The sequence below is a fragment of the Chlorocebus sabaeus genome, chromosome 8 (genome assembly GCF_047675955.1).
Source record: "Chlorocebus sabaeus isolate Y175 chromosome 8, mChlSab1.0.hap1, whole genome shotgun sequence".
Classification (NCBI taxonomy): domain Eukaryota; kingdom Metazoa; phylum Chordata; class Mammalia; order Primates; family Cercopithecidae; genus Chlorocebus; species Chlorocebus sabaeus.
Genome location: NC_132911.1, coordinates 131885734 through 131899420, shown reverse-complemented (window position 1 = coordinate 131899420; position 13687 = coordinate 131885734). Strand labels below are relative to the sequence as shown.

At 42.8% G+C, this 13687-nt stretch overlaps 1 protein-coding gene across 1 annotated transcript in view; it reads right to left on the bottom strand.

Moving 5' to 3' along the window:
• The window catches only part of LOC119624861 (uncharacterized), a 349687-nt gene that overhangs the window by 18054 nt on the left and 317946 nt on the right, over nucleotides 1-13687 (bottom strand). The window contains exon 6 of the mRNA XM_073018620.1: nucleotides 1211-1338. Within this exon, the coding sequence (XP_072874721.1) occupies nucleotides 1211-1338 (128 nt within the window). The remainder of the gene's footprint in view (nucleotides 1-1210; nucleotides 1339-13687) is intronic.

Sequence of the window (13687 nt, the reverse complement as noted above, 5' to 3'; positions counted from 1 at the left end):
TAGAGGCTTAGGAATCTTCAGTGTTTCTTTCAGCAATAACATTTAATAACATTAGCCAGAAGGCAAGGCTAATAACCCCCGACCCAAAGATTTATTCTGCTATTCTGTGGGTTAATCATGTTAGTGACATTGTAACAAAAAAATCTCTCAATAAATACAAAAACCATATAGCTCTGGCAGTTTCCTAAGGAGCTAAACATAGTCTTACCATGTGATCCAATAATTGTGCTCTTTGGTGTCTGCCCAAATGAGTAGGGTTCGTGTTCCCACAAAAACCTATGTACCAATGTTTGCAGCACCTTTATTTGTAGTTGACAAAAAATTGGAAGCAACTAAGATGTCCTTCAGTAAGTGAACAGATAAACAATCTGTGGTATGTCAAAATCCCAGCAAGTTATTTTGTAGATATCTACAAGCTGATTCTTTTATAGCGAGGCAGAAGACCCAGAATAGCTGACACAATACTGCAGGAAAAGAACACACAAGCTGGAGGACTGACACTACTCAACTCCAGTACTTCCTATAAAGCTACGGTCATCAAGATGGCGTGGTATTGGCAAAAGAATAAACAAGCAGATCAATGGAACAGAACATAGAACCTGGAAACAGACCCACATATATATAGTCAATTGACCTTTGACAAAGGAGTAAAGAGACTACAATGGAGGAAAGATATTTTTTTTTCAGCAAATGGTGCTGAAACAATGGACATTCATTTGCAAAAAAAGAATCTAAACATAGATCTTAAACCCTTCACAAAAATTACCTCAACATGCATCATAGACCTAAAAGTAAATTAAAAACGATAAAACTCTCAGAAGATAACAAAGGAGAGAATCCTAGATAACCTTGAGTATGGCAATAACTTTTTAGATACAATACCAGAGGCACAATCTATGAAAAAACTAATAGATGGGTTGGACTCCACTAAAATTAAAAATTTTTGATATGCAAAGACACTATAAACAGAATGAAAAGACAAGCCATTGACTGGGAGAAAATATTTGCACAAGACATGTCACTTAAAGGAATGTTATACGAAGTGTACAAAGAACTCTTAAAACTCAAGAATAGGGAAATGAGCAACTCAATTAAAACATAAGCAAAAGACCTGAGCAGGCATCTTATCAAAGAAGGCATACAGATGGCAAATAAACATATGTCATCAGGGAAATGCAAATTGAAACAACAATTAGATACGGCTACACACCTATTAGAATGCTGAGATCCAAAACATGAATACCAAATTCTGGTGAAGGATTTGCAGCAACAGGGACTCTCATTGTTGGTGGGAATGCAAAATAATGTAGCCACTTTGGAAGACAATTTGGCAGTTTCCTACAAAACAAAACATATTCTTACCATAAGATCTAGCAACAGAATGCCTTGATATTTACCCAAATAAGTTGAACACTTACATCCACACAGAAACCTACACACAAATGTTTATAGCAGCTTTATGCATAATTGCCAAAAACCTGGGAGCAACCAAGAGGCCTTTCAGTAGGTGACAGGGTAAATAAACTGTGGTACATCCAGACAAAGAAATATTATTCAGCACTAAAAAAGAATGAGGTGTTAAGCTATGAAAAGACATGGAGGGACCTTAAATGCATATTACTAACTGAAAGAATCAGTCTGAAAAGGCCACGTCCTTGGGAGGCCAAGGCGGGTGGATCGTGAGGTCAGGAGATCGAGACCATCCTGGCTACCATGGTGAAACGCTGTCTCTACTAAAAATAGAAAAAATTAGCCAGGCATGGTGGCGGGCGCCTGTAGTCCCAGCTACTTGGAGGCTGAGGCAGGAGAATTGTTTGAACCCAGGAGGCGGAGCTTGCAGTGAGCCAAGATCGCACCATTGCACTCCAGTCTGGGCGACAGAGCGAGACTCTGCCTCAAAAAAAAAAAAAAGAAAAGAAAAGGCTGCATCCTATGTGATTCCAACTGTGTGATTCTAAAAAGACAAAACTGTGGAGATTAGTGGGTTGACAGGGGTTAGGGGGAGAGAGAGAGTAATGAGGAGAGAGAGGGGAAGCACAGGGGAATTTTAGGACAGTGAAACTACTTTGTATGATATTATAATGGTAGGTACATAACACTATGCATTTATCAAAACCCACAGAACTATACAACATGAAGAGTGAAGCCCAATGTAAACTATGGACTCCAGTAACTCTTAGTGTATCAATATTGGTTCATAAATTGTAACAAATGTACCATATTAATTCAAGATTCGAACAATAGGGGATATGGAGGGAGAAGAAGAGAATATATGGGAACTCTATACTTTTGACTCAATATTTTTGTAAGCCTACAACTGCTCAAATAAACAGCCTATTAATTTACATACACACAGAGAGCTGAGCAACAGTCATATCCTTTGATCGAATGATTCCACTGCTGAGCTCTTCTTGAAATACAGGACATAGTAGGAGGAAAACTTTATTTACAGAAGGGGAAGAAAGTCAGCAACCTGTAGTTCATCACAAACAACCACATGGATAAAAGCAAATTTCGAAATGGTAGTTGAAAAGGTTATGGAATAACGTGGACAATGCTTGTGGAAAAATGCAAATGGAAAAAAAAATTGGAAATCACCTTAAGATAACATGTAAAAAAAAAAAAAAAAAGAAAAAAAGAAAAGAAAAAACCCCCAAAACAAAACAAAACAAAAAACCCTAATTAGCCAAGCTTGGTGACCGTTGCCTCTAGTCCCAGCTACTCGGGGGGGGGTGCTGAAGTGGGAGAATTGCTTGAGCCCAGGACGTCGAGGCTGTAGTGAGCCATGTTTGCGCCGCTGCACTGCAGCCTACGCAACCAAGTGAGACCCTGTCAACACTTGTATAAATGGACACAAATGGGGTACAGCACATTGGTAATGACAATTGATAGTATGTTACCAGGGGCATGAAATTAGGATAACTATTTTATTCATTTTTTTCAATTTCTTATAATATGTTTGATTTATCTTCTAAAAATATGTATGAGGTCTCAAATATATATATAGTCTACGAATCCTACAGTTAGGGGAAAAAAGACAAAAACCGGTAGTAAAGCCAGATGGCTAATAACAATAGCAGCACGTCCACCTCCTCCGTGACCATTTCTTAGGAACTCACTACGTGGAAGCCACTGTTCTTAGTACTAAGTTCTAACTAACCTGGGCTAACCCACTCAAAGCCCAGAGCTAGATAGCATGGGGTTGCTTACAAGCAAGTAAGAAACTGACCTCTGAACCACTGGCTTATTCAAAATATACTTATTGAGAACCCAGTAGAGTCACTAGGTGCTTCAAACATGCGAAGAAAAATGAGAAATAGACATTTAGAGAACAAGGATGGGAGGTTAAGAAACTACTTACTCACTCGCCTACTCAGCAAGCATTTATTTATTAATTCCTTACAAGAGGCTAGGCACTGAAGATACACATGATTCAATGTTATCTCTGGCCTTTAAGAACTACCACGCTACTCTCCTCAGAATCCTACATCTTCTCAACCTGGGACATTCCTAATTGTGGACAGGCACGCTCACCGTTTAAGAGACTAGGACCACAGGTGTAAACTGAAGCTCCACCAGCAACCCTGGACGTGTGATCACCCTAAGTCAGACTTGGAAGTGCAGCTCCTGGAGGGCGGCAACCATCCCCACGACCCCGCTCTGCTCATTCTAGTTCACTTGAACTGACTTTTAGGGTCAGGAAATTTATTTTTGTCTCTACCCCATCCACCAACCCCACACCACCAACCATTTCAGATCAAGTATCTGTGAATCATAGGCCAGGCTGATTCATTTCTTAAAGTTTCCGGGCTGTGAATGAAAATGGTATTGGTGGCTGGAAGGATGATAAACGCAGGGAACGTCAATGCGACTTGTTCTGCATTTATCTACCAAAATGCAAACCAGATCTGCCGGCATTTTATTAAAATGAGGAAGGCAGCTGCTGAAAAATTTGCAGTCAGAGAGGCTTGATACATGGAAACGATCACCATTCCTTTTATGTAAAAAACGAATGTATCATGTACACCTTCCTAATGACATTTTCTGTATTCGTGGTACTGCCTTTTTGGTTTATCTTAGTTAATGTGAAAAAATGCCCAGCGTGGGTTTTTGGAAGCTCCGTTACAGATTCCGTGCTTATAAAATTATGGGTTATTTTTTCCATATGAAACAGGAAAAGGGAAATAAAAGAAATGTGGATTGAGCACCTATTGTAGAGTCTCATTTCACCTCCTGAAGCCTGAGCAGGTTAGAAAGCAGAGGCTAGGAGAGGCTTAGTCACCTACCCCAGCAAGCTCAGCAGCAGAAAAGCACCACAGGCTTTGGTCTCCTTTGGTAGAAACCTGCTCAACCAGGGAACACTTAACTAAAGGGGTGTTCAGGAACAGAAACTCACAGTAGGGGCAAAAAACAAAGTTCTGGGACTAGGGGAACCAAAACCCCAGACACTTAGCTGGGCTATGCCTCCCACGTGGCTTCACACCCACTTACACTGACCTTTCACCTTCAGAACCGCATTGAGTCTGCTGTCCTGTGTGAAACACCCAGCAGGGAGCCATAACTCTTGCACTACATGGAAAGCCTGATTGGGCCCCCTAGGGAAACCCGCTGGCATCTGAATCAGATCCTGTGACCTCTGTGGTCCTGAGTCTCAAAGCAGGGGAATACCCTTTGCCGTGGATCCACCGCAAAGCCTCAGGGCCTAGGTGAGAAAATTTCACCTGTGAATCATGGTAGCTCAGCACCTTCTCTGGGCCTCTCTCAGAAGCCCCTGAAGGGCTTAGCATGTGTCACCAAGGGCCAGGACAGCTGCAAATCCTCCTGTGAAACAAGATTTCATGGGCTCTGTTGGTCTCTGAGGATGCTTCATCAATTCATAAGATGGCCTATTTGCAGGTGACAAGGCTCACAAATGCCAAATGAAACACTCATAAGTGAGTGTGGTTTTCAACTTTTCAGTGTCATTTTAGTGAATACCTGGCTCATTTGGAATTGTGGTGTCAATAGACGGAAGCCCAGAGAAGGTAAGTGACTTGCCTAAGAACACACAGGTAGAATTAAACAAATTTGGAAGTAGAATTCAGGGAACCACAACCTTTTTTCCCATCATCATACCACCTTGCTTAGAACAGAGACACACCTAAGCAAAAGAAAAATATATATATTCATTTTAACTGGATGGCAAAATAGTAGGAAAGAGGAGGAAAATCTAAAGACAATACATTCCTTGCCACTCATGGACTCTTTGAGACATTGTCTCAGCTCAGAGCTCTGGGCTGGAGCTTGGAGCTTTATCAGGAATTACCTTTCCCCACCCCAACATGTAGTGAAGGGTGAGCTAACAGGACACTCTTTATGTCAATCCTGGTGGCAGTGTGTAGACCCAGTTATTCAGTCTAAGAGCTTCAGGCTATGCACTGAGTCCATTGTGCAGATAAGAGAAGTAATGTCCCGGGAGAAGAAGTGATCTGCTCGAGGAAACCCAGCTGGCTTTGGGCAGAGCAGACACCAGATCACTGTGTCACAACACAGAGTGAGCGGTGGTCAACATCCCTCATCATCCAACCCTGTGGGGTTCCCAGAGCACAGGGCACTTCTCTAGACTGTGAGGACAAAGGAAACTCTGGTCCCTCTGGCAACCCTTCGAATTTTACACAATCTGTCTACTGCTTTGATATAATTTCTAAGGCAAGTGGCTCATTTTGATAAAATGAGTTGTAGCTATGAAAAGATAGCAGTGAACCTGTCTGGGTCTGTCAACTTACACGTGAGAAGGGATCTGGAAGTATAATGTATGGGAAAACAGATAAATAATTTGTGTATTTGGTCCAAATAAAAGGTGGTTACATCCACATGATGCAATAAAACAATGTAGCAGTTAAAAAGAACAGAGTGGCTACCATGGATAGCACTCCCCAATATATTGCTGAGTGAAAAGGGGTAAACTGCAAAATACTCTACCAGAGGTGTACACAACAGTACTCGGTGTGTATATGTGCATGCGTGTACACTTAAATGAATTATAGCAGTCTGCAAGAATGCGCTATAAAAGACAAGAAACGTGACCTACACAGAACTAATGAGGAGACAAAGATTGAGGATGGGTGAGCTAAAAGGACTTTGGCCTTACATGGAAAGTTTTTAATTTTTCCGAAATGAGTGCAATCATTTAATATTTATGTAATAAAAGTTTAATTTGTTTTAAAAAAGGAGAAAATAGAAATATAATTTTAATGATTCATCTATCTATTCCCTCACTATTTGAGCATCTATTATGTGCCAGGCATGAAAGAAGGTAAAAAAATCCAGCCCCTGCCCACAAGAATATGTTCTAACATAGAAGGAGGAGGTTTCTTGCTTATAAGCATGATGAGATGTATTACAAGTGCTCTGGTGAATGAAGAAGCCAGAGCAGAGTAGGAAAATAAAGAAAGGGATCTCCATGTTTCACAGGAAATTCAAAGGCCAAAAACAGAGTCCCCAGTCAATTCTGCCAAGGTCTGCCATCTTGGAAAAAAATGAGTATTATGACAACAGTTTGCAGAAGGACACATCTTTTGTAATTTTAAAGTAATATCCATGATCCCTCATTTCAGCTAGAGTTCACAAATGAATATAATAGTACAGCGGATAGTTTGCAGTTTGTAAACATTTAACCCCCATGAACGGAGAGAGATGGTTTTGTTGCTTTTTAAAGAAACTGACTCTTTGGCTGCATTTATCAGTGCATATGGTTTACTCCACTAGACTAGAAATGGCTCTGCCAAAATTGCTGCTTAAATTTGGGTTTCTAAAAATAACTCATGGGAAGCCTGCAGTGTGAGAGGAAGATGGTTGCACACAGCTCCAGCGAGGAAAATCTCAAGCATTTGATTTGAATTACCTAAGAGCTGAAATTGAGTGCAAATATCTCCATGTAGCAACTGCTATATAATTAGCCATCCTAATGGAATCCTTTCAAAACCAAGGCAGTTCAACAAGTTATTTTAATTGAAAATAAAATTTCCCAACCAACTATTCTGTCAAAACCACATTAAGTGAAGATAGTTAAGCAGTGACCAAATCACTAGAAAAAGCATTATGTGTTATGGGAGAAATGAGCGGGAAAGGAAGAGGGGGATAGGGTTTTTTTTTTTTTTTTTTTTGGAGACAGTCTCGCTCTGTCACCCAGGCTGGAGTCCTGTGGTACGATCTCGGCTCACTGCAAACTCCGCCTTCCGGGTTCAAGCAATTATCCTCTCTCAGCCTCCCAAGTAGCTGGGATTACAGGCATGCACCACCACATCCAGCTAATTCTTTTTTTAATTTTTTAATTTTTAGTAGAGACGTGGTTTCACCATATTGGCCAGGCTGGTCTCGAATTCCTGACCTTGTGATCTACCCACTTTGGCCTCCCAAAGTGCTGGGATTACAGGTGTGAGCCACTGCGCCCGGCCAGGATATGCTTTTCTATATGGGTACAATGTGGCAGTTTTCTGGGCTCCTTTTTCTAGCTTCATGTGTCTTCTGCTCTCTTGGAAAAGTATTCAATTTTCTCTGCGTCGATGTTACTGCTGGGGCTATCACCTGAGTCCAGTGCGTCACTGTTTTCTGAAAAGAAGCAGCCAAGTGAAGATCTCAGAGATAAACAGGGGAAGAGAAGAGAAAATGGCACTTGCTTTCTGTCTCGTTCATGACTAGCACAAGGACACCTTCCATCCCAGGAGGGCCACATTCTCGGAACTTCTCTGCACCTGGACTTTCATCTTTGCTACTTATCAGCTGTGTCGAGTTACGTTCAGCATCTCTGAGTAGCAGTTTTCTCATCTTAAAAAGAAAAAGAAAAAAAAAATTTGGTATTCTCACACCCCCCAGGATGGTCAGGAAGGTCAAATGTGTGCACAAACAATCTGGTATTCTAGAGAGTATCTGCAACTGCCTGCCTCACGAGTTGAAATGGGTTGATGCGTGGACCAGCGGCATCAGTACTGCCTGAGAGCTCATTACTAGAGTAGACCCACACCGAAAAATTGGTCAAAAATCTGTATTTAACAAGTACCCCTGGAGATTTGTGTGTGATTCAAATTTGAGCCTCACTGGCTGGCTCCATCTCCCAGGTGGGAGATTCTATATCAGGTGACCTGTGTCCAAAGGAAGGGAGGGAGGAATGAAGGGATGGCGGGAGAAAAGGAGGGAGAATGGGGTCAATTAAATTAAAAAACAACAAAATGAAAAGATCTCTGAGTTACTAGTTACGTGGGTTTAGGTTAAAACGTCCTCTCAAGGAAATCTAGACCTTGAAGCTACCCTTTTTGCTTAAAGCCACATCATTGAGCTTGCGATCCCCATTCAGACCGAACATGTGGCCCCTCAGACTCATCACCAAGTCTACATCTAAAAATGCTCAGGTGGGCCGGGTGCGGTGGTTCACAACTGTAATCCAGCACTTTGGGAGGCCGAGGTGGGTGGATCACTTGAGGCCAGGAATTTGAGACCAGCCTGGTCAACATGCTGAAACCCCGTCTCTACTAAAAATACAAAAATTAGCTAGGCATGATGGTGTACAACTGTAATCCCAGCTACTTAGGAGGCTGAGGCAGGAGAATTGCTGGAACCCAAGAGGTGGAGGTTTCAGTGAGTCGAGATCGCACCACTGTACTCCAACCTGGGCAACAGTGAGATTCTGTCAAAAAAATAAAAATAATAAAAATAAAAATAAAATAAAAGTGCGCAAGTGGACAAACGTGGTAAGGGAATGTCTCGTGCTACAGAAAGCTACCTGATTTATTTTTCCCCAAACCGCTAGGCACTGTGGTTAACCAACCTTCTAAAAACCCCAGCGGTGCCTGCCTCCAGCCCATTTCGCTTGGTTAAGAAAGGAAACATCTCTTCCAGAAGATTCTGAAATTCTAGTTTCCTGAGCCTCACGGTGACTAAAATGGAGTTGGGGGGAAATGACTCTTAGACTTTCTGTCAGTGTAAGTGGAAATTGAGAATGACACACAAAATATAAAGTGACATATAAAATCCTAATTTTGGAATAAGGAGCCCTGGCAATGCTCAGCTTATAAGGCACTTTTAAAATCCTTACTGGGAGGAACTATAATGAAAACTTGATTTTAAAAACAGAGAGGTGGAGGCTCTGCAAGGTTGAGTGGCCAAATTAGGAATTGAGCGCTGTGTTTTCCATCCCATGCACGCCTGTTCTATGGCCCAGTATCCATGTCCCCAGCCACCTTCCAGAAATGATCCAGTCGTGTGTTAGAAGAATTACACTATGTCTTTGTGGTCTTTATCACTGAGTCTTCACCTGAAAATTGATTCTACTGATGAGGGGAGTGACGGTGATGTTCCCTTGGATAAAAAAGTCCAGCTTCCGAGCCAGAAACTTTTGGATTCAAATCATGGCCCTGCTACTTATAACTAACTTTTGGTAAATTGACCCCTCTGAACCTCTCAGTTTCTTCATTTAAAAAAATGGCAACAATAATAGCTAATAAGTATCCAGTGCCATTCTAGGCACTTTATGTGTATTAACTATGTGAGCAGGTGCAATATACTATTATCATTCTTCATGTAGAAATGAGAAAGCCAAGCGACAAAAAATCGAAGTGACTTTCCCAAGGCCACATGGCTGCTAATCGTCAGAACCAGGATTCTATAGGAGCCTGTGATGGAGCAATATCAGTGCTCTCAGAGGGCTGCCAAGAGATATTTATGAGATCGTGGAAATAAAACACTTCCCAGGCCACCTGGCAAAGATAAGTGCTCAACAAATTATAACTACAAGGTTTCCATTTCTTTTGTATTTATTTATTATTTGAGACAGAGTCTCAAATCTGTCTCTCAGGCTGGAGAGCAATGGCATGATCATAGCTCACTAGAGCCTTGACCTCCTGGGCTCAAGCGATCTTCCCACCTCAGCCTCCTAACTAGCTGGGACCACAGGCATGTGCCATCAAGCCTGTTTTTTAAAAATTATTATTATTATTTACTTTTATAGAGACGGGGGTCTCCTTAGTTGCCCAGGGTGGTATTAATCTCCTGGCCTCAAGCGATCCTCCCGCCTCAGCCTCCAAAATTTCTGGGATTACAGCCATGACCTGTTGCACCCATCCTAAAAATTAATTTCTTGAGCTAGCCAGAAAGACAAGGTTACTATGGCATCCATGTGGCTGATAAGAAGGGGAAGTTGCTGCTTGCAGAAGTGGTTCTCTCTGACAGGTTTTCATCCCCACCTGCCCTCAGCAGGCATTCTGCTTTGACATCATGGTGCAGGGCAGGGACTTTGGTGCTCTGCCCTTTGAATCTTTCTATTGATTTCTCTCACGCAGAACCTGCATGGGAACCTCAGCTGGAGCAGCTGGCATGGAAATGGGTCTCACGTCTGCCTGGCAAAAAGAATTGCCGTTTCCAAAACGAGCTGGCTGGATCTAATCCCCAAAGCAATGGACATGTATGAGTGACTCACTGCTTCTGAAATTCTCTGCAAATCCAACAGATGTGGGGGAAGATCCCCGGTATAGAAGAGGCAGCATGCATGCAAAAAATTAGCAAATGTAGAACTCTGATACAGAAGACTCTGTTGGCTGCCAAGTTACTGATCAGCCACTGCTCTCTTCTTCTTTATTAAAATATTCCCAGTTCTGTTTGGGGATAAGGCCGATGGCAATGTGCTCAAAAGAAGTCTATGGCAGGGGGAAGAACTGGCCCTGGCTTGAAACAGCCATGACAATCTTGTTATCTCTGTCAGGGACTGTCTGGGAGCTTACCTGGCCCAGTTTGGTCAGTGAGACATAGGGGAAGTCTACTGGGGATTTCTGGGGAAAATTTTCTTCCCTAATAGAAGACAGGGAGTCACAGTAAAAAGGCCCCTTTTTCCCTGCCTGATGCTTTTGCCTGCTCAAAATGCTGTTATGACAAAGTGATGTCTGCAGCAGAAAGGGCCATCACAGGGATGCTAATCAAGTGCGCTGATGCGGTTGAGCTGTCAAATGCGTCCTTTTTGATGCATCTGCCAATACCAGGTGCTGGCGAGGAGAGAGGGAAACAGAAACCCCTGAGCACTGCCTGTGGAAGTGTAAATTAGTACAGTCATTCTGGAACACAATCTGGCAGTACTTGCGAAATTAAGTGTGAGTGTGCACTATGACTCACCCGCACCACGGTCCATATCAGAGAAACTCTCCCACAGTCCATATGGGCACAGGTGTGAAGAGCTCATCACAGAACTAGGCTGTGGTTACCTAATGTCCACTAGCAGCAACAGGAGAAGCAAACAGGGCAGGAACTATGGCAAGGGCAGGGTAGATGCAGTCCCTCAGATGAACCAGGTGAACACAGAGCACCAAGACTGGCTCTGAAAAAGAGGGTTGAGTAAGCAAAAAAACCAGATTGAGGTCTACAGCAGAATCCCATTTGTCTACATTAAAAACAGATACCCAATCAGAACAAGACAGGGAGGATCCTCACGCAGGGCCTACAGCAAGCACACCGGAGTGGCTGCCTATGGAGGAGGGAAGGGAATGGGAATGAAAATTCTACACTGGTCTCCTCATCTCCTCTTGCAACAGAGGAGGCAAGTGGCTGGGGGTAAAGGGCCTGGTAGAGATCCATGATGACGATAATGACAATGAACAAAGAAGGCATTCATAATAAAATTCAAAAGAAAAAAACACAGCCAGATTTAGAGTCAGAGAACCCAGGTATGAATGCTGCCTTGATCCTTCCTGGCTACCACTCTTTGGCAAATCACAGCGCCTCAGTTTCCCCATCATGAAGAGCAGGTTTGAAGAGTGACTCTGCAGAGCTATTATGTGAGCATCCAAGGAGATAGTGTGGGGAGATTCTGAGCTTGGAACGTAGCAGGGGCTTCCTGGATGGCAACTGCCAGGAGTCCTAAGGACTCAGCTCTCTCCTCTATAAAATGGGGATTATTACATTACCCACCCAGCGTGACTATGGTGCAGTTGAAATGAAACATGACAATAAGGGACAAAAAGCAAGATCATGACACCCAGGAGCACCTCCTGTCCTGACCTCTGTGTGCAGCGGTCTGCGCTGTGCTCACGCCTGATACAGCAGCGGGGGTCAGGCTGTCCTTCCGTGATGTCATTCCTGGGGGAATATGGGCCTTACACATTCAATATATATATTCCCTTTTACTTTATTCTATGGAAATGACTGGAGTTTAACTGAATAAGACAAGTTATAAAAAAGAGAAGAGATGAGAAGAAAAAAGAGAAAAAAGAAGCTGTCATGCTCTTATTATTCCAAGCAGGTAAAACCTTCATTTTTTCCAGTGAACAGCTAGCCTCTCCCTAGACAGGTTTTCTGTAATCTCAGGAAGGACGCAATGCCTTATGTAATTATCACATCACAGGTTGTCACTGCTCTCCTTAAGGTGCTACCTCTTCTCCACCAGGACCCTTCAGATGTCTGGGAAAGATTTCGTGAAACAGAAGGACCATGTGTCCCTGGAGTCCACTTTGTTTCTAATTTTGCCCTTAAGTGCAATAGGCTGCAAGAACCCCCTTTGGCACACAGCTTTCTCGTTTTCTGGACACTCTCTTCTAAATAAACTTCCCAAATAGGGTTAGAAGGTCAAAGTAAGGCTTTGATGCCTCTTGACAAATTGTTGCTCCAAAAGAACAAATTATGCTGCCACTGGCAATGGAGGCATATGCCAGGCTCTGACACATTCTTAAAATAAACCCCAAAACCGGCTGGGCGCGGTGGCTCACTCCTGTAATCCCAACGCTTTGAGAGGCCAAGATGGATGAATCACGAGGTCAGGAGATCAAGACCATCCTGGCCAACATGGTGAAACCCCGTCTCTACTAAAAATACAAAAATTAGCTAGGCATGATGGTGTACAACTGTAATCCCAGCTACTTAGGAGGCTGAGGCAGGAGAATTGCTGGAACCCAGGAGGTGGAGGTTTCAGTGAGCCGAGATCATGCCACTGTACTCCAGCCTAGTGACAGGGCAAGACTCCGTTTCAAAACAACAACAACAACAAAAACACAAAACCTATTCTAATTTTTGGCAACCTGATGGGAGAGGTACATTACCATTATCTGGTTCTGGTGAACATCACTGTGTTCACTGACCCCAAGTTCACTGATGTGCTATTTTCCTCTTATGAGGTCTGTGTAAGGGCACCCACATCTTGCTAAAGTGGATTTTCTGCATAGAAAGAGACCTCTTTCACATAGGCAGGCCTGAGGGGTGGAGCGGTGGATGGGACAGTGAGAAAGTCAGGGAGAGGAGAGTGGGAGCCTAAAGCCTCCTGGGAAAGAAGGAAAAACAGGAACAACAAATGAAAACGTTTGTGTAAAAATCTGCAACAGAGGAAAAAAAAAATCCCACGTCCACTGAGGACACATCTCTATAAAATGTATGCACGCACAGCAGGAAGAGGGGGCAAGAGGCCAAGCAGACATGAAGGCAAGAGTTGTAATTGGGTAAGATGATGGTTCTGGGGTTTGGGCATTCTTTAAAAGTGTTTTTATAGATGTGGTTATATTGATTTTCAAATAAGATAACCAAAAAAAAAAACACAAAGTATGTTAGTCCAAGAATAGAAAAATAAGAGCAGAGTCAGGAGAGGAAAGGCAGAAAATGAAATGAAATAAGGGCATGAAGACAGCAAGATCAGTCTCTTCCATCCTTAAAACCCCTCTGGGGCATCCCTCAGGGCTAAGGA